We start from the raw sequence: 26,453 nt of genomic DNA, 5'->3' as shown, positions 1-26,453 counted from the left end.
GATTGCTGGTCTGAACCAACAGTCCTGAGTTCCCCAACCCATGGCCATAAACCCAAGACAGAAAAGCATGTAACAAAAAGCAGGCAATCTGAAGAGCTCTGACCCTGCCCTCAGCCCACACTCCGTCTGACTGTGCCTCAGACAGTGCCAGGATCTCTGCTCCTCTGTGCCAGCCTTGCAGGAGAGCAGAACTTGGGAGCGTGCTGGGGTCAGACAGACATGGGTTTAACATCCTAGTTCACCCAGGCTGAGCTGTGTGTCCAGGCTGGTCTCGAACTCCTGGGCTTGAGAGATCCTCCTGCCTTGGCCTCCCAAATTGCTGGGATTACAGGCATGAGCTATTGCACCCAGGGAAAGTTTTGTTTTTGTTTTGTTTTGTTTTGTTTTTTTGGGATGGAGTCTCGCTGTGTCACCCAGGCTGGAGTGCAGTGGTGCCATCTTGCCTCATTGCAACCTCTGGCTCCCAGGTTCAAGCAATTCTCCTGCCTCAGCCTCTCGAGTAGCTGGGATTACAGGTGCCTGCCATCATGCCCAGCTACTTTTTGTGTTTTTAGTAAAGACAGGGTTTTGCCATCTTGGCCAGGCTGGTCTCGAACTCCTGGACTCAAGTGATCTGCCCACCTCAGCTTCCCAAAATGCTGGGTTTACAGGCGTGACACCACGCCCGGCTGAAAGTTCTTTAATCTCTCTGGCCCTCATGCTGACATGTTAGGGACGTTCCCTCATCCCTAACATGGGGATAGCACAGGGTTGAGGTAAGAATTCATGAGTGAACCTGGCCGCGATGAATGCGTAACTAACCAGCCGCCTTCGCCGCTGCTGCTGGGAATTTACCCAGTGCTGGCTCGCTGCCTGGGGCCCAAGTCCCCGGGAGAATCGGGAGCGGAGGGTGGGAGGAGAGTGTGAGATCCGGCAGCCAGCGGGGCGTCTCTCTGCAGCCGAGGAGTGGGTCCCCGCCAACACTGAGCCCGTGGAGCGCTGTGGCTTTACCGTCAAGAATCTCCCCACTGGAGCCAGAATCCTCTTCCGAGTCGTCGGGGTCAACATCGCGGGGCGCAGCGAGCCGGCCACCCTGGTCCAGCCGGTCACCATTAGGGAGATTGCGGGTGCGTTGCCCCTGACTCTGCGCTCCGAAGGACCCAGCTGGCGTCGTTCCGGCGGCCCTTTCCGTGTCATCGGCGACACCGCCCCAGACAGCCGCGTCACCCGGCCCCCCGTTGAGTCCCCTCCCTGTGTTTGCGCCCTCAGAGCCACCCAAGATCCGGCTCCCCCGCCACCTCCGCCAGACCTACGTCCGCAAAGTGGGAGAGCCCCTCAACCTTGTGGTTCCCTTCCAGGTCAGGGGAGCGGGGCTGGGGCGGGGGTCAGCTGCGCAAGCCTCCCTCTGTGCGCGGGGGGAGCCCCGCTGACCCGCCCCGCTGTCTCCCCGCAGGGAAAGCCCCGGCCCCAGGTGGTGTGGACCAAGGGCGGGGCCCCGCTGGACACCTCCCGTGTGCACGTGCGGACCAGCGACTTCGACACCGTGTTCTTCGTGCGCCAGGCGGCCCGCTCCGACTCCGGGGAGTACGAGCTCACCGTGCAGATCGAGAACATGAAGGACACTGCTACCATCCGCATCCGCGTTGTGGGTGCGCGCGCTGGGCGGGGCCTATGGGGGGGCCGGGAGGGGCAGGGATGGGGAACGATGGGGGAGGTGGTGAGAAGAGGGGTGGGAGAGGAAGTGAGAGGTGAGGGGTGGGAGAGGAGGTGAGAGGTGAGGGGTGGGAGAGGAGGTGAGAGGTGAGGGGTGGGAGAGGAGGTGAGAGGTGAGGGGTGGGAGAGGAGGTGGGGAGGTGAGGGGTGGGAGAGGAGGTGAGAGGTGAGGGGTGGGAGAGGATGTGGGGAGGTGAGGGGTGGGAGAGGAGGTGAGAGGTGAGGGGTGGGAGAGGAGGTGGGGAGATGAGGGGTGGGAGAGGAGGTGGGGAGGTGAGGGGTGGGAGAGGAGGTGAGAGGTGAGGGGTGGGAGAGGAGGTGGGGAGATGAGGGGTGGGAGAGGAGGTGGGGAGGTGAGGGGTGGGAGAGGAGGTGAGAGGTGAGGGGTGGGAGAGGAGGTGAGAGGTGAGGGGTGGGAGAGGAGGTGAGAGGTGAGGGGTGGGAGAGGAGGTGAGAGGTGAGGGGTGGGAGAGGATGTGGGGAGGTGAGGAAGGGGAGACGAGGTAAGGAGCAAGGCAGTACCAGGGCTTGGAGTAGAAGAGAGATGAAGATGGGGAAGCCCCTGAGAGAGAGATTGGGTGGAGAGAGGAAATGGGGAGACACCGGGGTGAGGAGGGATGAGGATGGCCCAGGAAGGGAGGACGTGAGGTGAGACTGGCACGGGGGAGGCCGTAAGGTGGGAATGGGGCATAAGCGAGGTTAGAATCAGGATCGGAGTGGGGTTGTGGAGAGGGAAGGGGAGGGGCTGAGGACTGACTTGTCACACTTTCCCCCTTCCAGAAAAGGCTGGGCCCCCCATAAATGTGATGGTGAAGGAGGTGTGGGGCACGAACGCACTGGTGGAGTGGCAGGCCCCCAAAGATGATGGGAACAGTGAGATCATGGGGTATTTGGTCCAGAAAGCAGACAAGAAGACCATGGTGAGAGAGCAGAGTGGGTGGCGGGGAAGAGGGGGGAGGTGGTCAGAGTAGGTGCAGATGTCCCCATGTCACAGCCGGAAGGGCAGGGAGGGGTGCAGGGACTGGGGGACAGGCCGGGCTGGGAAGGGAAGCCTTTTAGCTGAGACTTGGTGCATGATGGGTTTTCATTTTCCTTTTTCACTGAGGTAAATGTCACATAATGGAATTACATTCGCCGCTCTAAAGAGAATAATTCTGCAGCACGTCGGACATTTGCAGGGTTGTGGGGCCACTGCCTCTACCCCCGCCACTTTCATGGCCCAGAGAAGCCCTGTACTCATGAGTGCGACCCCCTGGCATCCCCCGGCCCCTGCCCCAGCCCCTGGCAGCCACCAATTTGCTTTCTGGCTCCATGGATTTACCTACTCCCAACATTTCCTACCCACGGAACCCTAACTATGTGAGCTTTGCGTCTGGCTTTGTTAGCTCAGCACACGATCATCCGTGCTGCAGCGTGCAGGGTGTGTCTGTGCAGCAATCCTGTTTTTAGAATTCCTTTTTTTTTTTTTTTTTTTTGAGACAGGGTCTTACTCTGTCACCCAGGCTGGAGTGCAGTGGCTCAATCTCGGCTCACTGCGACCTCTGCCTCTGAGGTCAGGTGATCCCCCCACGCCAGCCTCCCAAGTAGCTGGAAATACAGGCACACACCACCATGCCCTGCTAATGTTTATAGAGACAGGGTCTCACTATGTTGTCTAGGCTGGTCTCGAACTCCTGGGCTCAAGTCATCCTCCCACCTCAGCCTCCCAAAGTGTTGGGGTTCCAGGTGTGAGCCACTGCACCTGGCCTTAATTTCTTTTTTCTTCTTTCTTATTTTTTGAGAAGTCTTGCTGTGTCACCAGACTGGAGTGCAATGGCTTGATCTTGGCTCACTGTCACCTCCTGGGCTCAATTGATTCTCCTGCCTCAGCTTCCCAAGTAGCTGGGACTACAGGCACGCACCACCATGCCCAGCTAATTTTTTTTGTATTTTTAATAGAGATGGAGTTTCACCATGTTGGCTAGGATGGTCTTGATCTCTTGACCTTGTGACCCGTCTGCCTCGACTTCCCAAAGTGTTGGGATTACAAGTGTGAGCCACTGCACTGGGCCTTGTTTTTTAATTTTTTTTTTTTTTCTGAGACGGAGTTTCGCTCTTGTTACCCAGGCTGGAGTGCAATGGCGCGATCTCGGCTCACCGCAACCTCCGCCTCCTGGGCTCAGGCAATTCTCCTGCCTCAGCCTCCTGAGTAGCTGGGATTACAGGCACGTGCCACCATGCCCAGCTAATTTTTTGTATTTTTAGTAGAGACGGGGTTTCACCATGTTGACCAGGATGGTCTCGATCTCTCGACGTCGTGATCCACCCGCCTCGGCCTCCCAAAGTGCTGGGATTACAGGCTTGAGCCACCGGCTTGTTTTTTAATTTTTGAGACAGGGTCTTGCTCTGTCACCCAGGCTGGCATGCAGTGGCATGATCATGGCCCACTGCAGCTTCAAACTCCCAGGCTCAAGCCATCCTTCTCCCTCAGCCTCCAGAGTAGCTGCGACTATAGGTGCTGGCCACCAGGCCTGGCTAATTTTTTGAAGAGGCAAGGTCTCACCACGTTCCGCACGCTGGTCTCGAACCCCTGGGCTCAAGTGAACCTCCCACCTCTGCCTTCCAAAGAGCTGGGATTACAGGCGTGAGCCACAGTGCCTGACCCAGTCTTAGGGTGGAATGATGCTTCCTTGTCTGGGCAGACCGTTTCATTCGTCCATCCCAGCGCTGATGGACGCTGGGTTGGTTCCACCTGTTGGCCACTGTGAGTAGTGCGCCATGAGTGACAAGGTTTTTTTGTTTGTTTTTTTGACATGGAGTTTTGCTCTTGTTGCCCAGGCTGGAGTGCAATGGAGTTACCTTGGCTCACCGCAACCTCTGCCTCCTGGGTTCAAGCAATTATCTTGCCTCAGCCTTACGAGTAGGGGATCACAGGCATGCACCATCACGCCTGGCTAATTTTGTATTTTTAGTAGAGACGGGGTTTCTTCATGTGGGCCAGGCTGGTCTCGAACTCCCAGTCTCAGGTCGTCCATCCACCTTGGCCTCTCAAAGTGCTGGGATTACAGGCATGAGCCACCACGCCCGGTGTGACAAGTTTTATAAACACTGGATGTGCTTTTCTCATGCCTGGCCCTTCTTGCATCTGTGTCTTGTGTGTGACCCTGTGGCCCCGACCTGCCTGGTCCCCCTCTTTCTCCCACACTAGGAGTGGTTCAACGTCTATGAACGCAACCGGCACACCAGCTGCACCGTATCCGACCTCATTGTGGGCAACGAATACTATTTCCGAGTTTACACTGAGAACGTCTGTGGGCTCAGTGACGCCCCTGGGGTCTCCAAGAACACGGCTCGCATCCTCAAGACAGGTACACAGCCCGCTCACAGCCCAGACCCACCCCCACCGCCCTCCCGCCCTCCCCTCCCCACTGGGGTTGACGGCACCTGGTCATGGGGGAGAGGGGAGTGCGGTTTGTTCCCTGGTTGGGGTCAGGGGACCATCTGGATGGGTCACCTGATGGGTGTATCTTCTCTCCCCAGGAATCACCTTCAAACCGTTCGAGTATAAGGAGCATGACTTCCGGATGCCTCCCAAGTTCCTGACGCCTCTCATAGACCGGGTGATCGTGGCTGGGTACTCGGCGGCTCTCAACTGTGCTGTTAGAGGCCACCCAAAGGTGCCAGGGCAGGGACCCAGATCTGCATGTGTGTTTCCTTGTGGGGAATCTTCCATACGGTGAAGCCCCCACTCCCTATCACGATCACGACGTTCTTCTTCCCCGAGTTCTCTGTCTCAAGGGATTTAGTCACTTTAAAAAAAAACTTTTTTTTTTTTTTTTCCTGAGACAGAATCTCGCTCTGTTGCCCAGGCTGGAGTGCAATGGCGCGATCTTGGCTCAGTGCAACATCTGCCTTCTGGGTTCAAGCAATTCTCCTGCGTCTGCCTCCCGAGTAGCTGGGACTACAGGCATCAGCCACCACGCCCGGCTAATTTTTTTATATTTAGTAGAGACCAGGTTTCACCATGTTAGCCAGAATGGTCTTGATCTCCTGATCTTGTGATCTGCCAGCCTTGGCCTCCCAAAGAGCTGGGATTACAGGCGTGAGCCACTGCGCCCAGCGTAAAACAAACAAACTTTTTTTTTTTTTTTTTTTTTGAGACGGAGTTTCACTCTTGTTGCCCAGGCTGGAGTGCAATGGCGCGATCTCGGCTCACCGCAACCTCCGCCTCCTGGGTTCAGGCAATTCTCCTGCCTCAGCCTCTTGAGTAGCTGGGATTACAGGCACGCGCCACCATGCCCAGCTAGTTTTTTGTATTTTTAGTAGAGACGGGGTTTCACCATGTTGACCAGGATGGTCTCGATCTCTCGACCTCGTGATCCACCCACCTCGGCCTCCCAAAGTGCTGGGATTACAGGCTTGAGCCACCGCGCCCGGCACAAACAAACATTTTTAATGGATTCTTTTTTTTTGAGACAGGGTCTTGCTCTGTCACCCAGGCGGGAGTGCAGTGGTGTGATCACAGGTTGCTGCAACTTTGACCTTCTGGGCTCAAGCGATCCTCCCACCTCATCCTCCCAAGTAGCTGGGACCACAAGCATGCACCACCATGCCCAGCTAATTTTATTATTTATGGAGATGGGGTCTTGCTATGTTGTCCAGGCTGATCTTGGACTCCTAGTCTCAAGTGATTCTCCTGCCTTGGCCTTCCAAAGTGCTGGGGTCACAGGCGTGAGCCACTGCGCCCACACTGGACCTGGGCACTTTTCACCCACTTCCTGTTAACTCCTCTGACCAGAGCCCAAGTCTCAGACAATCACACGTTGCTTTTGGCTTCCTGCCTTTTTCCTTCTTCTTCTCCTTTTTTTTTTTTTTTCTGAGACAGAGTCTCACTCTGTCGCCCAGGCTGGAGTGCACTGGCACCATCTTGGCTCACTGCAACCTCCATCTCCTGGGTTTCAAGCGACTCTCCTGCCTCAGACTCCTAGGTAGCTAGGATTACAGGCATGCGCCACCAAGCCTGGATAATGTTTGTATTTTTAGTAGATACAGGGTTTCGCTGACCTCACGTAATCCACCTGCCTCAGCCTCCCAAAGTGCTGAAATTACAGGCGTGAGGCACTGCTCCTGGCCTCCTGCCTTTTTCTTTGCTCTCCTGCCCCCTTTCACAACTGCCAGGTAAGAGCTTGTCTTGGCAGCTTGAGGAGAGGACCATTAGTCTCTCTTGTTCTGTCCTCCCGTGGAAAAAGAAACCTTGCGGGCAGGGGCAGCCTAAACCGCCACGCCTCCCCAGGGTCTTCCTATTCAGCTGTTTCCTGACTGCTGTTTGGGAATATGGATACTCGCAACCTTGAGCTCATTTAGACCAGGGGTTGGCGAACCATTGCCCGTGGGTCAAATCCACCCATCACTGGTTTCTCTCAATAAAGTTTTATTGGAACATGGGCCATGCACATTTGTTTATGTTTTGTTTATAGTGCTGCAGACAACACACAAATAAATGTACATGGCTTGTGTTCCGGGTCCAGAGATGACGGCCCCAAAAGCCCAAAATATTTACCATCTGGCCCTTTATAGGGTTCTGGTCAGGTCTGGTTCGCCGGCTTCTGGTCTGGGCCATAGATTCTTCGCTTCAGCCTCCTTAAGGCATACCATGGATTTGTTAGTTCACCATCTCCATCTCTGTATACTTCATTCACGAAGTCCATTCATTCATGTCATTCATTCCGCTCATTTATCCACCTACCAATTCATCCATTTCCTCAGTTCATTCATTCACTCCATTTGCTGATACAGCACTCATTCATTTATGCACTCCATTTATTCTTTCAACAAACATTTTCAGAGGCTTTCAATGACCTGAGAGATTTGAACAAGAAACTTCCTATATGTTGGAGGAAACTGACATTCACCCAGAGTCACACATATAATAAAATTATAAAGGGTTGGGTCAGGCACAGTGGCTCATGCCTGTAATCCCAGCACCTTGAAAGGCCGAGGCAGGCATATTATCTGAGGTCAGGAGTTCGAGACCAGCCTGGCCAACATGATGAAACCTTGTTTCTACTAAAAATACAAAAATTAGCCAGGCATGATGGCGTGTGCTTGTAATTGTAATCCCAGCTACTCAGGAGGCTGAGGATAGAGAATCACTTGAACCCAGGAGTTGGAGGCTGCAGTGAGCCGAGATCATGCCACTGCACTCCAGCCTGGGTGACAAAGTGAGACCAAAAGAGCAGGGGCTGGTGGGGCACAGTGGCTCACTCCTGGAATCCCAGCACTTTGGGAAGCCATGGCAAGAGGTTGGCTTGAGGCCAGGAGTTTGAAACCAGCTTGGGCAATATGGCAAAACCCATCTCTATGTTAAAAAAAAAAAAAAAAAAATTGGCTGGGTGCCGTGGCTCACGCCTGTAATCCCAACACTTTGGGAGGCCAAGGTTGGTGGATTGCAAGGTCAGGAGTTCAAGACCAGCCTGGCCACCATGGTGAAACCCCGTCTCTACTAAAAATGCAAAAATTCGCTGGACGTGGTGGCGCAAGCCTGTAATCGCAGCTACTTGGGAGGCTGAGGCAGGGTATTGCTTGAACCAGGACCCGGGAGGTGGAGGTTGCAGTGAGCCGAGATTGCACCACTGCACTCCAGCCTGGGCTACACAGCAAGACTCCACCTAAAAAAAAAAAAAAAAAAAAAAAAAAAATGTATAAAGGGAGGCAGAATATAAACACAGGTATTCTTGTTCCAGTCTGGGGGCCACGAGGGGACATGTGAACTGAGACCTAAAGGATTGGTTAAAAAAAAAAAGGAGGGCCGGGCGCAGTGGCTCACGCCTGTAATCTCAGCACTTTGGGAGGCCGAGGCGGGTGGATCACAAGGTCAAGAGATCGAGACCATCCTGGTCAACATGGTGAAACCCCGTCTCTACTAAAAATACAAAAAAAACCTAGCTGGGCGTGGTGGCGCGTGCCTGTAATCCCAGCTACTCAAGAGGCTGAGGCAGGAGAATTGCCTGAACCCAGGAGGCGGAGGTTGCGGTGAGCCGAGATCGCGCCATTGCACTCCAGCCTGGGTAACAAAAAGCGAAACTCCGTCTCAAAAAAAAAAAAAAAAAAAAAAAGAGGGAAGGAAGAGCAGTACAGAAGAGGGAACGGCCAGCGTCAGGGCCCTGAGATCTGCGCCTGCGTAGTCTGTTTGAAGGACAGAGGCCGCCTGTTTGGCTGTAGCAGAGGAGTAATGGGGGTCAAAGACTGTGGGGCCCTGGGGGCTGATACAAGCAGTGAGCTCTTGGTCCTGAGAGCAATGAGAAGACCCCACCGTTACCCTGTGAAATAGGGATTATCAACCTGCTTTTACAGAAGAGGAGACTGAGGGTCAGGGAGGTCACGAGTCCAAGGACTCCAGCAAGAGGGTGGCAGAGCCCAGAGCCCAGACCTGCTTCCCGGGCCCCGCTGTGGCATTGCCCAGGGGCCCTCTCTAAGTTGGCCTCCTCTCCCTTGACTCTCAACAGCCGAAAGTGGTCTGGATGAAGAATAAGATGGAAATCCGCGAAGATCCCAAGTTCCTGATGACCAACTACCAGGGGGTCCTGACGCTGAACATCCGCCGGCCCTCGCCGTTCGACGCTGGGACTTACAGCTGCCGGGCCGTCAACGAGCTGGGCGAGGCGCTGGCTGAATGCAAGCTGGAGGTCCGAGGTGAGGGCCTCGCCGTCCCCAGCACTGGCTGACCCTTGCTCGGGCCCTGTGCCAGCCTGGCCCGAGGCCGCAGGTTAAGCACTGCTGAGCCCTGGAGACGAGTGAGCCCCGCCCTCTAGCGGAGGATTGGGAAGCTGCTGTCCTGAAGGCAGTGCAGGGCGTTGTAGAAGTTGGGACCGGGCAGCCCCTGACCCAGCTTGGGCAGGCGGAGTCAGATTTTTCCAAGGAGTTGAAGCACAAAGGAGAGGGAGGCTGGGCTGGGCGCGGTGGCTCACGCCTGTAATCCGGCACTTTGGGAGGCCGAGGTAGGTGGATCACGAGGTCAGGAGTTCAAGACTAGCCTGGCCGAGATGGTGAAACACCGTTTCTACTAGAAATTAAAAAAAAAAAAAATAGCTGGGCGTGGTAGCACGCACCTGTAATCCCAGCGACTCAGGAGACTGAGGTAGAGAATTGCTTGAACCCGGGGGGCGGAGGTTGCAGTGAGCCAGGATCGCACCACTGCACTCCAGCCTGGGCGACAAAGTGAGACTCTGTCTCAAAAAATAAAATAAATAAAATAAAAATTTAAAAAGGAGAGGGAGGCTGAGTGAGAAGGGCTTAGCAAACGTCCCCAAGGCCTCCAGTTTGCCTGGGCCCTCAAAGGCAGATGGGTTGACAGTTAAAGCAAACATGGTCAACACGGATGACCAGGGGCCATGGGAGCCCCCAGACACACCTCCCCTCCCTGGCCCGTCCCCAGGCTCCGACCCAGTAGCCCCTGCCTCTCCCTGCCCTGTCCCCTGGTCTCAGTCCGACAGCTCCGGCCCCAGCTCAAGCCACATTCTCTTCCTCCCGGATTCCATTTCCAGCCGCCTCCCTGTCTCCAGTCTCTCCCTCCTGCCGGCCACCCTGACCCTAGACTGGCCCCAGGGGCCTCTCTCTACCCAGACCTGCTCTGCGCCAGCCCTGCTCCCAGCCCACTGGGGGCTCCCCACCGCCCCAGCACCCCTCCACCTGGTGCTCTTGGTGCCGTATCTGCCCCGGCACCCACCTGCCCCAGTTGTTCTCACATGACGTTCCAGCCACACCAGGCTGTTGGCGGTTACACTGGCCAGGCTTTCCCGTCACTGGACATTTGCATGTGCTCTTCCCTCTTCCTAGAACACGCTTCCCCCGCTCCTTCACCCTGCACTCTGGCCCGTCAGACACCTGTCAGTCCAGTCTCAGCGAGGAGGCCACTAGCTGTCCCTCAGAGCAGGATGACATCAGCGTGGACTTCTAGAGTCCCCCCCGGATGCTGACTCCTAACCACTCAGACTTCCCTGGCTCTGAGGATGGCCCAACAGACAGAGCAGCTGGGACCCTTAACAAAGGCTCAGAGAGGACAGCTTCTAGCCAAGCACGGTGGCTCATCCCTGTAATCCCAGCACACTGGGAGGCCAAGGCAGGCAGGTTGCTCGAGCCCAGGAGTTTGAGAGCAGCCTGGGCAACATGGCGAGACCCTGTCTCTACTGAAAATACCAAAAAAATTAGCTGGGCGTGGTGGCGCGTGCCTGTCATCCCAGCTGCCTGGTGGGGAGGGGGCTGAGGCAGGAGGATCACTTGAACCGGGGAGGTTGAGGCTGCAGTGGGCTATCTTGCCACTGCACCCCTACCTGGTGCAACAGAGTAAGACTCTGTCTCAAAAACGAAACAAAAACACCCAGATCACTGCCTTTCCAGGCCACCCCAATGTCTGATATTCTGCTGTCTCCCTGATCAATGGTTGAATAAGCTCAGAAAAATCCCGGCCTTGGGATTCCAGTGTGCAGCCAGCAGCTCAGAACGTCCCCATCTGGGGTCCAGAATGGCAGTAATCAGGGGCACTGTGACGACGGGTGGTCCAGCCACGGTGGCCGGGGATGGGGCAGGATGGTGACCGTCATCCTTGACGTCACATGGACGCAGAAGCTGAAGGGGCCTGGGGGGGGCCTGGGGGGGGCGCCTGGGGCTTCAGAAGGAGGCGCACCCGGCCCCGTCTCACCCGCTTTCTCCTTTTCCCGCAGTGCCGCAGTGAGACCTGTCCCTGTCCCCTACCTGCCAAGACAGTCTGTGGCGGAGTCCTGACCCCAATCCCCAGCCTCCTGGGACTGTGTTCCTTGTGGAGTTTTCGCTAAGAACAAAACAGTGTTGCTGACCCAGGAGTGTCTGTCCTTCTTCACTCTGTAGCTCCGTCTTCCTCCTGCAGGGGGTTGGTCACCCTGGGTTTGGCGATGGGAGCAGCCGAGGTGACACAGGCCACGGTGAGGTGGCCTCTTGGAAGAGCTACTTTAGTGAGGCAGCCACGTTGTCACAGAGTGTGACAGCAGCCACAGAGTGTGAAAGGTGAACCCAAGCTGGGCGTGGTGGCTCGAGCCTGTAATCCCAGCACTTTGGGAGGCCGAGGCGGGCAGATCACAAGGTCAGGAGTTCGCGACCAACCTGGCCAATATGGTGAAACCCTGTCTCTACTAAAAAATAAAAAAATGAGTTCGGCACGGTGGCAGGCACCTGTAGTCCCAGCTACTCAGGAGGCTGAGGCAGGAGAATTGCTGGAACCCGGGAGGCAGAGGTTGCAGTGAGCCGAGGTGGCGTGACTGCATTGCAACCCGGGGACAAAGCAAGACTCCGTCTCAAAAAAAAAAGAAAGGTGAACCCAAGCCCACGTGGAGGCTGGCCCCAGAGACACTGCTGGGAGGGAGGGAGGGCACAGGCTGGGTGGCAGTCACGGTGGCAGAGAGTCAAAGACGCACCCAGGCCACACCCAGAAGGCTGCTCTATTGAGGCAGCTGTGGTGGCGGGGTGGCCTCTAGGCCTCAGCAGCGGCCCTAAGAGCCAGAGGTGGTGAGCCAAAGAGGGAGGCGGCCGAGCTGGACAAACTCCCGTGAGGCCGCTGTGCTGACCTGGCGATGGTGGCATCTCTCGTGGTCTGCTTGTAGGTTCTTAAGGAGCTGATCTTTATTAACTTGAATATCTCATCTGCCTGGGCCTGAGGCAATGTCCTTTGATCTCTGGCCCTTCGGTGACCTTGAAGGATGTTGGAAGACTCAGAGGCCCCAGAGTTGAGAGGTCTGGGGCTCAAGTCTGGCTTCTGAGGCTTGGAGCTGGGGGGAGAGAGTTCATTTCAGAGGCCTTGGCCTGCGATTGGGGAGTCCGGGCGGGGAGCGACTTTGCACTGGCTGGAATGGCAGGGGGAGCCAGACGTCTCAAGAGGGACACAGATTCCAGCGCCCCCAGCTTCCAAAACTGGCATCACCCCTTGCCCTACCTTGACCTCCAAGGCCCTACAGAGAACTGGACAGTGGGCCTGGCTGACCCCACTCCTTCAGGACTTGGGGTGTCCCTCTCCAGGCCCCACTGTGGTATATCACAGGCAGAGGTGTGGGTGGCTGTGTGTGCTCCCAAGTAGGACACAACAGCCCCCTTGATTAGGAGCGCCAAGGCCTTGTAGAGCCTGCTGGTGTCTACCCACAGACCCCATAACCCTGGGTCACCTCCACCTCCAACCCAGGAGTCCAGACCCCAGCCCCTCCTCCCTCAGACCCGGGAGTCCAAGCCCCAGCCCCTCCTCCGTCAGACCCGGGAGTCCGGGCCCCAGCGCCTCCTCCGTCAGACCCGGGAGTCCGGGCCCCAGCGCCTCCTCCGTCAGACCCAGGAGTCCGGGCCCCAGGCCCTCCTCCCTCAGACCCGGGAGTCCTCAGCTGCCTCCCCTCTGCGGCCCCGCCGCGCGTCTCCTCTCCCCCCACCTCCTCGCACTCCAGCTGGGCCTCCTCTTCATCATCGTTGCCCTCCCCGTCTTCATCCTCCAGCTCCTGGTCCTCCCGTGTGAAGGGCACGGCGGGCGCCGACCGGAAGCGCAGGCGGTAGAGCAGCCGCACCCACTGGCCGAACTCGCGGTCCCGGGTCTCGGGCGGCGCTTGCAGCTGTAAGTAGAAGGCTCGGTGGTTGCTCAGCTTGACCTTGAGCTGCCGGCGGCTTTCGTCGTGGACGAAGAGCTGGACGAACTGCAAAGGGAAGAGCCTGGGTGGGAGGAAGGGGCCGCCTCAGGTGCTGACCCCGTCGGGTCCGCCGGCACCATCGGGGTCAGGGGTCTCCACCTCGCCACCCCTCCCTCTGGCCCAGGAATCCTTTTCCACCTCCATCGCCTCTTGAATTTGAGTCCATTTCCGTCTTTCTTCCAGCCACACGTCTCCTTTCTGTCTCCCACTAGTCCTCTGCCCTAAACTCCGGACTCCAATATGCAACTCCCTACTTGACATTGCCACCAGGGGCCGGGCGCCGTGGCTCACGCCTGTACTCCGGGCACTTTAGGAGACCGAGGAAGGCAGATCACCTGAGGTCCGGCGTTCGAGACCAGCCTGGCCAACATGGCGGACTCTCTCTACTAAATTTGCACTCAGTGGGTGCTTGTGAGCGCCTGTAATCCCAGCTACTCGGGAGGCTGAGGCAGGAAAATTGCTTGAACCTGGGAGGTGGAGGTTGCAGTGAGCCGAGATCACGCCACTGCCCTCAAGCCTGGGTGACAGAGCAAGACTCTCCTCCTGGCTCGACCTCCTGGGCTCAAGCAATCCTCTTGCCTCAGCCTCCAGAGCAGCTGGGACTACGGGCGTGCCACCGCGCCTGGCTGATTTTTCCATGTTTATATAGTAGAGATGGGGTTTCACCTTGTTGGCCAGGCTGGTCTCCAACTCCTGGGCTCAGGTGATCCTCTCCTCTCAGCCTCTCAAAGTGCTGGGATTAGAGGCATGAGTCACCTCACTTTGCTTGCCACCTTTAAAATGCATCCAGGATCCAAAAACACTCCTTCTTCCGCCACCTCTGGTCCAGCCACCTGCCTCAGCCCTCAGCCCCTCCAGTCAGTTCCCCATGAGTCCACCAGAGGGCGCAGGCCAACACCTTGGGCAGCCCGGGTCCCTCTGCTCAGAGCCCTCCTGTGGCTCAGCGGGACAGGAATGAAAACAAAGTCCTCACCGTGGTCCACAGGCCTGCAGAGCCCCTGGTTCCTTCTCTGCCCTCACCTCCTGCACCTCCAGCCACACTGGCCTCCGTGCTGTTCCATGAACACCCCAGGCTAAGTCCAACCCCAGGACCTTTGCACAGACGGTTCCCTCCACCTGAAAAGCTTTTCCTCCGGCCACGACTCACCCCCTTCATCTCCCTCTGTCTTTCTCAGGAGGCATGTTCTCAGGGAGTTCTCCCCTGGCCTATTTCTTCATTTTATTTTTTGAGATAAGAGTCTTGCTCTGTTGCCCAGGCTGGAGTACAGTAGTTTAATCTCAGCTCACCGCAACCTCCGCCTCCCGGGTTCAAGTGATTCTCCTGTCTCAGCCTCCTGACTAGCTGGGATTACAGGCACCCGCCACCATGCCTGGCTCATGTTTGTATTTTTACTAGAGATGGGGTTTCACAATGTTGGCCAGGCTGGAACTTCTGGAACTTCTGACCTCAAGTGATCCGCCCACCTTGGCCTCCCAAAGGGCTGGGATTACAGGCACGAGCAACGGCACCTGGTCACCCCTGGCCTATTTCAACCGCATCCACCCTGTGAGACTCACCCATAGTCCCTCCCTGTCTGACGTAGCCCCACACGCCTTGCCCATCTGACAAATGGCCACCTGTTCCCTCTGCCTGCCTGGTAGAGTGGGAGCTCCTGGGGATTTGGCTGGTTTTGTCCAGTGGTGTTTCCCTGGTGCCCACAGCTGACACGTGCCAGGTGCTCAGTGGGTGCTTGTTGAGTATCTGGGTAAATCGATTGCTCAGGCCCCTGGCCCGTTTCAAGGTCCCACGGGCAGAGCAGGAAGCAGTCAGGAAAGCGTGGGGATCTTGGCTCAGGTCACACAGCTGGAACTGGAGTCCAGATCCAGTGTTCTCAGCCACAACACTGGGTAGCCATGTGGCCTCTCTGGCCCAGCAGTATCACTGCCAGGAACGGAGCACACAGACACCCTCACACCTGCGCACAGACACATACGCATGGATGTCCCCTGCCACACTGCCTGTAACCGAGATGCCGGGCAAAACCTTAGCGTCCCTCAGTGGGGGACTTGATTATTGTCCCCCACATAGAAGAATAACAGCTGACACTATAGGGCGCTTACTCTGACCCAGGTACTATTATATTTACTCAGTTTCTCCCCCTCCACCCGACAAACCTAGAGGGTGGGCTCTCCTCTTTTTTTTTTTTTTTTTTTTTTTTTTTTTTGAGACGGAGTTTCGCCCTTGTTACCCAGGCTGGAGTGCAATGGCGCGATCTCGGCTCACCGCAACCTCCGCCTCCTGGGCTCAGGCAATTCTCCTGCCTCAGCCTCCTGAGTAGCTGGGATGACAGGCACGTGCCACCATGCCCAGCTAATTTTTTGCACTTTTAGTAGAGACGGGGTTTCACCATGTCGACCAGGATGGTCTCGATCTCTCGACCTCGTGATCCACCCGCCTCGGCCTCCCAAAGTGCTGGGATTACAGGCTTGAGCCACCGCGCCCGGCGGTGGGCTCTCCTCTTATCCTCCTCAACCACATGAGAAAACTGAGGCACAGGCAGGTAGGGGAAGCTTGGCCAAAGCCAGTGATGAACTGAAGCCGGGATCTGAACCCAAGTCATCTAAGGGCAGGCGTTTGTTTAAGGATGTTGTCTATCACCTTAACACCAGGAGGCTGGACACAACTTGGCGTCTAAGCCAGGGGAGCTTGTGCAATCATCAAAGGGAGCCCATTGCATGGGCTGGGCGCGGTGTCTCACACTTTGGGAGGCTGAAGCGGGCCGATCATAAGGTCAGGAGTTCAAGACCAGCCTGGCCAACATGGTGAAACCCTGCCTCTACTAAAAATAGAAAATTGGCTGGGTGTGGTGGAGGGCACCTGTAATCCCAGCTACTCGGGAGGCTGAGGCAGGAGAATCGCTTGAACCTGGAAGGTGGAAGTTGCAGTGAGCCAAGATCGCACCACTGCACACTAGCCTGGGCGACAGAGTGAGACTGTCTCAAAAAAAAAAAAAAGTGAAAGCCACTGGCAGAATGTTTCTCTGAATATATTATAAGCACATAAACATTTCAGTGTTTACAGTTGGAGTTGGGGCTGGAGCCTCCAGTGAGAGAAAGCCGGTGCTGTCTGTTTCGTGCTTGTTTCTCATATGTTTGCATTACTGTTTTTCTTTTCTTTTCTCCTGTTTCTCCCTTCTCTCTTTTCTTTTTTGAAACAAAAATCTCACTCACTCTGTCATCCAGGCTGGAGTGCAGTAGCATGAACAAAGAAATCTTAACTGATTGTGATCAATTAGTTGTCACACCACTGCACTGGGACCAGCAATGAGGTTTTTTTTTTTTTTTAGACAGAGTCTCTGTCGCCCAGGCTGGGGTGCATCCTCCACCTCCCAAGTTTGAGCGATTCTCCTGACACAGCCTCCCAAGTAGCCGGGATTACAGGAGCCCACTACCACGCCAGGCTAATTTCTGGTAGAGACAGGGTTTCGCCATGTTGGCCAGGCTGGTCTTGAACGCTTGGCCGCAAGTGATCTGCCCGCTCAGCCTCCCAAAGTGCTCGGATTACAGGTGTGAGCAGTGTGGGGTGAGGCACAGGTGGGTTCAAGAACTGCGAGCTCGCGGGGCGCGGTGGCTCAAGCCTGTAATCCCAGCACTTTGGGAGGCCGAGGCGGGCAGATCACAAGGTCAAGAGATCGAGACCATCCTGGTCAACATGGTGAAACCCCGTCTCTACTAAAAAAATACTAAAAATTAGCTGGGCATGGTGGCACGTGCCTGTAATCCCAGCTACTCAGGAGGCTGAGGCAGGAGAATTGCCTGAACCCAGGGGGCGGAGGTTGCGGTGAGCCAAGATCGCGCCATTGCACTCCAGCCTGGGTAACAAGAGCGAAACTCCGTCTCAAAAAAAAAAAAAAAAAAAAAAGAACTGAGAGCTCATGACAGACTTGCCAGTGGGACCCTGGGCAACTGGCTCCCAGCTCTCTGAGCCTCAGTTGAGCTCTTTGGAGGATGGGGCTAAGGGACCCCACCATGTGAGGATATGAGGTCAGGGTGAGATCACATGCACAGCCCAGGGGCATCTGGCATGAGCGGGCGCTGCGGACACGGTCATTCTCCCGAGCCCTGCTGGGGCGTGGCTGAGGACTGTCCTCTTCGGGTCTGTCTAGTCCCCAATTTCTGGCCCCTGGAGGATTCCTCTGTCCTTGTTCTCCCAGGAAGGTGGCAGCTCAGGGAGGGCTGGTAGCACCCCCGGGTCCTGGCCCTGGGGCTGGTCTGGCTGAGGGGAGTTGCTGCTGGGGACTCAGGTGCCTGGAGCTGAGGGAGGAGGGATCTCGGCTGAGGTGGGGGCGGTCACCCAAAGAGTTGCAGGTGTCCATTCTCCTTGGCAGGGCCGGCCAGCAGCAAGAGGTCCGGGAGCTCCAGGGCTGGACTGGAGGCTGCCACCCCCATGGTGACCTTGTTGGCAACTTCTCCCAACCGAGTCACCTGGGGCCAGAGGTCAGAGGTTAGGGGCAGGATGGATGTGGGGGCAGAACTGGGGAGGTATCAGAGGTTAGGAATCCTGATAGGGGAAAAGGTCGTGAACCAGGTGAGTTGAAACTCAGGCTGGGGGCCAGATGTCTTTGAATTCAAGGTCAAGAATCATAGGGGTGGAAAGTCAGGGAAACTGAGGCAAGGGAGTTAGAGGCTAGGGTTCACCGAGAATCTAAAGAGCTAGAGGTATGGGGCACCAGACGTCACGTGGAGTTGGCAGTCAGGAATCCCACGAGATGGACGTTATGTGGGGGCAGGGGCTTTCCAAGGGAAGAGGAGGTCAGGAGGCAGGCCAAGGCTCGGGCTGAGGGGGTTCTGGGGCTCCCCACCTGCACAAAGTTGCTCTCAAAGATGGGGAAGTCCCGCAACTGGTCGAACTCGCCGCTCAGGAGGTGGCGCTGCAGCTGTCTGGGGCGGCCTGTGGGAGAGACTGGAACCAGGAGGCATTCTAGGGGGGTGATGTCCGCGGGTTGATCCTGGGAGGCTGTGCCTGGCTCCCCAGCTGGGGAGGGTCCAGCACAGCCCCGCACAGAGGACAGGGTATCAGATGCCCCCCAATTTTTATACTTTAATTTCTAGGGTACATGTGCAGAACGTGCAGGTTTGTTACATAGTTACATACGTGCCATGGTCGTTTGCTGCATCCATCACCCCGTCATCTACATTAACTATTTCTCCTAATGCTATCCCTCCCCTAGTCCCCCAGTCTCCCAAGAGTCCCCATTGTGTGATGTTCCCCTCCCTGTGCCATGTGTTCTCATTGTTCAGCTCCCACTTATGAGTGAGAACATGTGGTGTTTGGTTTTCTGTTCTTGTGTCAGTTTGCTGAGAATGATGGTTTCCAGCTTCATCCATGTCCCGGCAAAGGACATGAACTCATCCTTTTTTGTGGCTGCATAGTATTCCATGGTGTATATGTGCCACATTTTCTTTTTCTTTCTTTCTTTCTTTTTTTTTTTTGAGACGGATTTTCACTCTTGTTACCCAGGCTGGAGGGCAATGGCACGATCTTGGCTCACTGCAACCTCCGCCTCCTGGGTTCAAGCAATTCTCCTGCCTCAGCCTCCCTAGTAGCTGGGATTACAGGCACGCACCACCATACCCAGCTAATTTTTGTATTTTTAGTAGAGACGGGGTTTCACCATGTTGACCAGGATGGTCTCGATCTGTTGACCTCCTGATCCACCCGCCTGGGCCTCCCAAAGTGCCGGGATTACAGGCGTGAGCCACCGTGCCCGGCTACCACATTTTCTTTATGCAGTCTATCATTGATGGGTATTTAGGTTGATTCCAAGTCTTTGCTGTTGTGAACAGTGCCATGATAAACATGTGTCTTTATAACAGAATGATTTATCATCCTTTGATATATACCCAGTAATGGGATTGCTGGGTCAAATGGTATTTCTGTTTCTAGATCCGTGAGGAATCGCCACACTGTCTTCCACAATGGTTGAACTAATCTGCACTCCCCAAATTGCTAGCCCCATCCCTTACTTGGTTCCCTCACCAGGTCCAACCCCTCCAGGTCTGGCTCCCGCTCTCACCTGCCATCCCACCTAGTTCTGCCTCACCAGCTCCACCAAGGGCGGGCTTAGGCCCTCGCTCCCTTCTCATCGCAATGTCCCCGAACCTTGACGGGAGCGGAGGGAGGAGCCCAGGGAGAAAGCGAGGGGGTGGGGGGGGCTACAGGTACTGTGACGCCACGAAGCGGAGTGGGTTGGATGACGTCACATAGAAGCGGACGCCTGGGGTTGTGATGACGTCACTGGAGGGGCGGCTCCGGGACCCCAGGATAAAGAGGCGGTCTCATCCTGGTGACGTCGGGCCCCAGGTGCGGACGGGCGCCAGTGCGCAGGCGCCGGAGCCTAGCGCAAGCGCACGAACGTCAGGATGCGGCGTGTTTCTCCCGGCGTGCTCCGCGGCTCTTGGCTCGCGTCCGTCCCTTGGCGGGTGGGAAGGAGCCGAAATGGCCGCGGCCAGTGCTGGGGCGACCCGGCTACTCCTGCTCTTGCTGATGGCGGTAGCAGCGCCCAGTCGAGCCCGGGGCAGCGGCTGCCGGGCCGCGGCCGGTACGCGGGTGGTAAGTGCTCGTTAGTTTTGCATAGCCGGCGCGGCCTACGGACGTCTCGGGTCTTGGGGTCTTTAGGTGGGTTACAGAGGGAGGGAGGCTGCGCAGGGCCAATAGGGAAGAGGTGGGAGAGCCCTGGAAACAGGTTCAGTCACGCACGCCCAGGAGGGTCCTCGACAGTGCACCAGGTTGCAGCGACTGGGACGGAGAATTACAGCTCTGGCATATGTATGAGGGGGCGGGGCGGGGGTGGTGGAATCTTGGCAAGTCGGAAGTCCCGGCGGTTAAAATGAAAGAGGCGTGGGGAACCCAGGGACTGTGGCTCATCTGTTATCCCAGTGCTTAGGGAGGCCAAGGCGGGAGAATCGCTCGAGGTCAGGAGTTCGAGACCAGCTTGCTCAACATGATGAAACACCGTATCTACTAAAAATACAAAAGTTAGCTGGGTGTGGTGGCAGGCGTCTGTAATCCCGGCTACTCGGGAGGCTGAGGCAGGAGATTGGCTTGAACCCTAAAGGCAGAGGTTTCAGTGAGCTGAGATCACCACCTGGGTGACACAGCGAGACGCTGTCTTAGAAAAAGAAAATAAGACATGCATGGGAAGGGCGCTTTTGAGGAATTGGAGAGGAGTTTTGCCTCCTGAATATGCGTGAATATGCAAGTTTGGAGATTGGAGAAAAGGAAAGCATGAATCTTGAATGTGCTTAGTAGGAACTGAACTCAGGCTGGATCTTGGCTATTGGGGCTGTCAGGTGATAATGAGGTCTTAGCATGAAAAGGAAGCCTTGGGAGAGGGTGTCCTTTAACTCAAGAGTATTTGTGGTGCAATGCTTGGAAGTGACCTTGGGATACTTGCTTTGGCAATGAGGTTAGGCGTGTTTCTAGGGTCGGGTTTTCTGGGAGTTGGGGGGGGGGTGTCGATATCATGAATATTCATGAAGTGGGTGGTTCCTAGTGAAATAGAGGCAAGCAGCCATGATAAGGCTCCACCCTCAGCCCACTCGTCAGTCTGTCCTTGGCTCTGTGGGTGACTGCCATGCTGAGGGCTTGGTTGGTTCTCAACTGGGGCCTTCTGTGTCTTCTGCAGGCTGGGGTGGAAGGCCGAGAGGGTGAGGCCTGCGGTACGGTGGGGCTGCTGCTGGAGCACTCATTTGAGATTGGTGAGTCAGGCAACGTCTTCTCCTAGACGCTTAACATTGGTGTCCTGAGAAGTCAAGAGTTGGCGTCCGGGCGCCTCCCATCTATTATGTTCACTCTGGTCCATTTACTAACAGCTTTGCCCCAGGCTGGGGAGAAGGGGGACATGAAAGAAGAGAAACACTGTTTAAATACCCCCTTGCCTGTAAGAAAAATCTCAGTTTTTAAAAGGTCAGCAGAGCAGTCATTTCAGAGCCGAGTTTCCTTATCAGTGCCAGGTGCCTGGCATTAGCGGTTCCACACTCTGCAAGTATTAGCTCATTCACAGCAGCTGTGTGAGGTGGAAGGCAATCGGGTCAGTCTCTTTTTCCAGAAGAGGAAACAGGCTCAGAGTGGGCGCCACACAAGGTCTCCTCGTGAGTGAGTGGCAGAGCTGGGGCCAGCTTCAAAGGCACACTTAAACTGCCATGATGCAGGTGTGCATGTTCCCAGGGCCGATCACCAGTGCTGCCCAGAGTGTAGTCATTGAGTCTGAAGCCCCGAACCCACGGGTGCAAACCCTGACGCTGGTGCCCCTCCTGGACCCTGGCATCTGCTCAGTGAACAACTCCCTGATTCTGACACAGCCAGGCAGGTGGGAACTCCTGGACTCCCCAGCTTCCATGTTTTGCAGCTGGGGAAGCTGAGGCTGAGAGAGGTTCTGTGGCTGTCCCTGGGTCACCTGTCGAGGCAGAGGCAGGATTTGGGAGCTGTGGGGTTCATGCGTATGCTGGGGGTTGCCTCGTGAGGTGGGACATGGTGGGGGTGTCCCCACTTTGCAGATAGGAAAATGGGGGCCCAGATGAGGCGGGAACCTGGCCACTCGGGTGTAGGCTGAGCCAAAATGTGAAGCTGAGCTTCCTGGGTCCTGCCTGGGTTGAAGGATGTGGGGTGGGGAGGGCGCGTCTCTGAGTCTGAGCTCTTCACAGACGACAGTGCCAACTTCCGGAAGCGAGGCTCCCTGCTCTGGAACCAGCAGGATGGTACCTTGTCCCTGTCACAGCGGCAGCTCAGCGAGGAGGAGCGGGGCCGACTCCGGGTGAGGTGGGGCACTCAGGGCTGGGTGTGGACGGGGATAGAGGGTATCCAGCTGTCTCTTCAGCTGCCCCGTGCTGGTGCCCGGCAGCCTTCCCTCCAGGCCCAGGTGGGCTTCCAGCACCTCCTGCCACCCTTGCTCTCTGTCCAAGGATGGCCACTCCCGGTGGAATGGTGCCACACTTGGTCCTAGTGCCAGCGGGCACGATGTCCTGCCTCGAGGCCTCCACGCACACTGCTCCCTCTTCCCCGACAGGTTTCACACAATCAGCCCCTCTCCTCTTCCAGATTCAGCTGAGCTGTTTCATGTCCACTTAGACAAAATTCGCTTGTGAGGAAAAAGAGATCCTCAGAATAGCCGTGGTTGGACAGGAGCCTTCTCCTGCCGCCCTGGGCTGCGACAGCCTCCAGGGCCCGGCTCAGTCCTCGTAGGGGTCGTGCACAGAGGCGCCAGGGCTCCAGGCAGCAGGATAGACGGGGAGAAGGAGGGACAGAAGGAACAGCAGTGTTTAGAGGACGCTTGCAAAAGCCGGCACAGCCCACCTCCACCCACAGGCCAGGTGCGGCAGCGAGGGAGGCTGGGGAGCACAGGCTTGATTCTGGAGGCCACGTGGTGAGGTGTGCGTGAGCAGCCTTCGTGCATGGCGCCCACGTGACTCTCTGTCACAGCTGTCCCCAAAGAGAATTTATTGTGCGTGTAACGGGTACGTCCACGCGTCAGGTGGACGCCCGGTACGGCTGGATTCAGGCACAGGGATGGTGTCCTCAGGACCCACCCCATCGTTGGGCTGGGCTCTGTTCTTTTCGTGATGACTTCTCCCTTAGGTGGGGCAGCTCCAGCTGCTGCTGGCTTCACCCACCAGTTGGGCCACCCAGCAGGAAGAGTCCCAGGCAGACTCAGGTCGGCTAGCCTGGGGAGTGTGGGCTGTGAGGCGGGTGGGTCAGAAGAGGGACCTTTGCTGAGGTCTGGTGGGCATCACAGCCTGTCCAGGGATGGCACTGTCCCTCTGACCAGCACCCTCTTTTCCGGTCCCCAGGATGTGGCAGCCCTGAATGGCCTGTACCGGGTCCGGGTCCCGAGGCGACCTGGGGCCCTGGATGGCGTGGAAGCTGGTGGCTACGTCTCCTCCTTTGTCCCTGCGGTGAGTTGGTGTCGAGGATGAGCCCCCTCTCCCTCTTCCTCCCTACCCGCTACCCTGGTCCTGCTTCCACCATTCGAACCCCAGTGTTTCTAGAACCCTCAGAGGCCTGGGAGACTCAGACCTGGCCTCCGCTCCAGGGCCTCCTGGTCTGGAGGGGTGGGTCCAGGTGGTGAGTGCTTTCATGGGACAGCATTGTGAGGGCTCTAGGGTGGGGGTGGTTGGGCTTGGGCTTGTGCCTGAGTGTGACAGGGAGCCGTGGCCCTGTCGAGGGGCGGAGGGGAGGTTAGAGTGGAGCCCAGGCGGCAGGCTCCGCACCTCTGCTGACCCCACTCCCCGCACAGTGCTCCCTGGTGGAGTCGCACCTCTCGGACCTGCTGACCCTGCACGTGGACGTGGCTGGCAATGTGGTGGGCGTGTCGGTGGTGACATACCCTGGGGGCTGCCGGGGCCACGAGGTGGAGGATGTGGACCTGGAGCTGTTCAACACATCGGTGCAGCTGCAGCCGCCCACCACAGCCCCAGGGTGAGCTCGAGTCTGCTGCCTTTGCGATGACCTTGCCGCCTGCCCCGGCCCTTTCTGGGCCTCACCCTTCTCCTCTCCCCTCCCACCAGCCCTGAGACGGCAGCCTTCATTGAGCGACTAGAGATGGAGCAGGCCCAGAAGGCCAAGAACCCCCAGGAGCAGAAGTCCTTCTTTGCCAAATATGTGAGTGGGGCTCCCCTGCCTTCCCATTCCCTTCCTGACAGTGCTGGTGTCTGGCCAGGCCCTCCCTGCTCCTGCCCGTGGTGCTCAGGCCTGCTCCTCATCCTCCCGGCCTCCTGCTGGGGACCCCTCCTGCCCCGGACCTCCTGTGTGTCGTCCTGGTACCTGGGCTGAGGGCTGTCCAGGCTTGTTTGCAGGAGGAGGGCGAGGAGGTGTGGTCAGGGGAGGTCAGGCAGCTCTAGGGCCCAGGGGCCTGGGGGAGGGCTCGGCCTGAGCGAGGCTGGAGCTGTGAGGCTGGAGAGGAACCAGGGAGGCTTGGAAAGGTGGGGCGATTGGTTCCCCGGGGGTCGTACAGGAAGGAGAGAGGAGTGGGTCTGGGAGGGACGCGGCCCAGGGAAGGCCGTGGGGGCAGCAGGGTGCGGGGAGGCTGCCTGGAGCCGAGGAGCGAGGGGCCTGTGCGGCCGGCAGCAGGTCTGAGTGTGGGGTGCGTGGAGGCCGAGGCACAGGGTGGGGGTGCTGGGGATGGGAGGCTCCCCTGCCCATGGAATAGGTGGCTTCCGCCCAGGCCTCTGGTCCCTGAGTGTGGAGACGGGGATTAGGTTGGGGCATAGGACCCCATGCAGGACAGGGCCAGCAAGGAGGCTGGCGTGGCTCAAGGGAGGCCAGGAGGATGCTGAGGCTGGCATGGCTGAGCCCTGCCATGCTGCGCGCCCTGCCCGAGGGCCTCACCCACTCCTCCCACATAGTCCAGCAGCTGTGCTGCAGGGAGACGGATGCCTGGAGGCTTAGCCCCACTGGAGCACCCTCCCGCTCCTCACTGGCCCTAGGGCCCCACGGCTGCCCGCTAGCCCTGACCTGCGCTTCCTCCCTCCCCAGTGGCACCTCATCCTGGGGGGGGCCGTGTTGCTCACAGCCCTGCGTCCTGCTGCGCCAGGGCCCGCGCCACCACCGCAGGAGGCCTGAGTGAGGACTGAGACCCCTGCCCCTGCCCCTCCCTGTGCCCCGCCGGCCCTCCCCCACCTGTAGTGATGTAGGAGACCTGGGCGCCCCCCCCTCACTTGGCCTCCCCTCATACCGGGCCCCACCTTTCCCACCCTGAGTGGGTGCGACCCACACTCACCTCTCTCTCTCTCTCTCTCTCTTTTGTGTCTGTTTGTCCTTCCGTCTGGCCGCAGTGGATGTACATCATTCCCGTCGTCCTGTTCCTCATGATGTCAGGAGCGCCGGACACTGGGGGCCAGGGTGGGGGTGGGGGAGGGGGCGGCGGTGGGGGCAGTGGCCGGTGAGGGCCCAGGCTGGTCAGCTTCCCGTCCTGCACGCCCAGGGCCTCCCTTTCCGCTGGAGTCCCCCGTGTCCTCAGCCATCCCAAGAATGGTTTGCTGGCCCCTCCTTTCCCCATCCCACAAGGCACCTGGGCCAGCCACTTGTCCTCTGCCTTCCTGCTGGCAGAGAAGTGGCTGGATTGGGGCTTTGGCACAGGTGCCAGTGTCTCCTGCGCCTGCGTCTCCTGTGCCCACCTCCCCTGTGACCTCATGCAGCCCCAGGGACTTCCCTGCCCATGGAATAGAGCCCGAGATCCTGGCCAGTGTTCCCCCTGTGACCCCGTGTCCCCCACCCTGAGCCGTGCAGTCTGGGAACATGCCGCCTTCTCCAGCCTCTGTGCCTTTGTTCCTGGTGGTCTCACCCTCCTGCCCCTGGCTGGGCTAGGTGGTCCCGTCCAGGCTCCTGCAGCAGCCCCCTCATTCTGATACTGGACTGGGACGCAGTCTCCCTCTGTGCCCCCTTGGGGGCACCCTGGGTCCCCTCCTTAGGGGCAGAGGTGTGAAAGCCGAGGCTGGATGGCCAGAGGCTCCTGTGCCCCACTCCTAGCACCGTCCCTGGGGTTGAGGTTTGACATTTGTCTGCCTAGTGCAGACAAGGAGTCCTTGCCTGGTGGGTGACAGGCCTCCAGACTTGAAGGAAAAGTTTTAAGGTAAAAAGGAAACCAACCTTTTACCTTTGTTTAAAGTGAAAACAAAACCAACAGTTAGTGGAGTCAAAGGCGATACACTGTCAATAGAACCCCTCCACCCTCCCCCTGCCTCTCAGCGTCCTGCCCCGACCTCGGCACTGGGAGGGGCTGCAGCCCTTGCTGTGCACACCTTAAGTCTATTTAAAAACATGGACAATGTGCTGAAATGTGTGAATGTTTTGAAAAGTTACATTTATAGCTTCTGGCAGCCAAAAGCAACTGTTGTTTGGGCAAGATGGTCCTGATGTACAGGCTTGACTGAAATTGACTGCTCACTTGATATGTTATTCAGAAACCCAAGGAATGGCCATCCCCGACGTCGCAGGCTGTGTGAAGCTCAGCTGTGTCACGTGACAGTTTATTAAACTGGCCCTTGAATGTTGGACCCTCAAGCTCGCCTCCTGCATTGTGTGGTTATAAATAGCGCCCCCGTGAATGCTCTTGT

General features: G+C 57.4%; 3 protein-coding genes across 4 annotated transcripts in view; 2 read left to right on the top strand and 1 right to left on the bottom strand.

The window, feature by feature from the left end:
• Positions 1–11,521, top strand: part of MYBPC2 (myosin binding protein C2) — a 38,572-nt gene extending 27,051 nt beyond the window's left edge. The window contains exons 21-28 of the mRNA XM_003940397.4: positions 939–1,106; positions 1,249–1,337; positions 1,433–1,628; positions 2,473–2,612; positions 4,880–5,039; positions 5,212–5,348; positions 9,177–9,363; positions 11,391–11,521. Of these exons, the coding sequence (XP_003940446.1) occupies positions 939–1,106; positions 1,249–1,337; positions 1,433–1,628; positions 2,473–2,612; positions 4,880–5,039; positions 5,212–5,348; positions 9,177–9,363; positions 11,391–11,401 (1,088 nt within the window). The 3' untranslated portion in view covers positions 11,402–11,521. The remainder of the gene's footprint in view (positions 1–938; positions 1,107–1,248; positions 1,338–1,432; positions 1,629–2,472; positions 2,613–4,879; positions 5,040–5,211; positions 5,349–9,176; positions 9,364–11,390) is intronic.
• Positions 11,522–12,410: 889 nt separating this feature from the next.
• GARIN5A (golgi associated RAB2 interactor 5A) lies at positions 12,411–19,616 on the bottom strand. Its single transcript, XM_074385677.1, has 5 exons — positions 19,418–19,616; positions 18,203–18,303; positions 17,695–17,825; positions 13,110–13,383; positions 12,411–12,467 (listed from the first exon to the last, which is right to left on the bottom strand). Exons 1-5 carry the CDS (start codon positions 19,485–19,487, stop codon positions 12,411–12,413), a joined length of 633 nt encoding a protein of 210 aa, XP_074241778.1. The 5' UTR covers positions 19,488–19,616.
• Positions 19,617–19,760: 144 nt separating this feature from the next.
• On the top strand, positions 19,761–26,400 carry EMC10 (ER membrane protein complex subunit 10). 2 transcript variants are annotated; one of them, XM_039466261.2, is made up of 8 exons: positions 19,762–19,953; positions 21,029–21,101; positions 22,047–22,156; positions 23,190–23,294; positions 23,636–23,817; positions 23,907–24,000; positions 24,874–24,960; positions 25,173–25,245. In XM_039466261.2, the coding sequence occupies exons 1-7, from the start codon at positions 19,840–19,842 to the stop codon at positions 24,958–24,960; spliced, it is 765 nt and encodes a 254-aa protein (XP_039322195.1). In that variant the 5' UTR covers positions 19,762–19,839; the 3' UTR covers positions 25,173–25,245. The 2 variants fall into 2 exon arrangements, with proteins under 2 accessions (XP_039322194.1, XP_039322195.1); XM_039466260.2 differs by lacking the exon at positions 24,874–24,960 and having other exon boundaries at positions 19,761–19,953; positions 25,173–26,400.
• Positions 26,401–26,453: the final 53 nt, after the last annotated feature.

The sequence above is a fragment of the Saimiri boliviensis genome, chromosome 14, assembly GCF_048565385.1.
Source record: "Saimiri boliviensis isolate mSaiBol1 chromosome 14, mSaiBol1.pri, whole genome shotgun sequence".
Lineage (NCBI taxonomy): Eukaryota > Metazoa > Chordata > Mammalia > Primates > Cebidae > Saimiri > Saimiri boliviensis.
This window is presented reverse-complemented; position numbering and strand designations above follow the sequence as displayed.

Bases quoted from the DNA above. Each gene is read 5' to 3' on its own strand.
- EMC10 (XM_039466260.2), top strand. From the start codon at position 19,840: ATGGCCGCGGCCAGTGCTGGGGCGACCCGGCTACTCCTGCTCTTGCTG. The intron at 19,954-21,028 runs GTAAGTGCTCGT...TGTCTTCTGCAG, and splicing joins CCGCGGCCGGTACGCGGGTG to GCTGGGGTGGAAGGCCGAGA. The intron at 22,157-23,189 runs GTGAGGTGGGGC...TCCGGTCCCCAG, and splicing joins AGGAGCGGGGCCGACTCCGG to GATGTGGCAGCCCTGAATGG.
- GARIN5A (XM_074385677.1), bottom strand. From the start codon at position 19,487: ATGAGAAGGGAGCGAGGGCCTAAGCCCGCCCTTGGTGGAGCTGGTGAG. The intron at 13,384-17,694 runs GTGACCGCCCCC...CCTCCCACCCAG, and splicing joins GGACACCTGCAACTCTTTGG to GCTCTTCCCTTTGCAGTTCG. The intron at 12,468-13,109 runs GTGGGGGGAGAG...CTCTCCCCCCAG, and splicing joins CCCAGCTGGAGTGCGAGGAG to CTCCAAGCCTCAGAAGCCAG.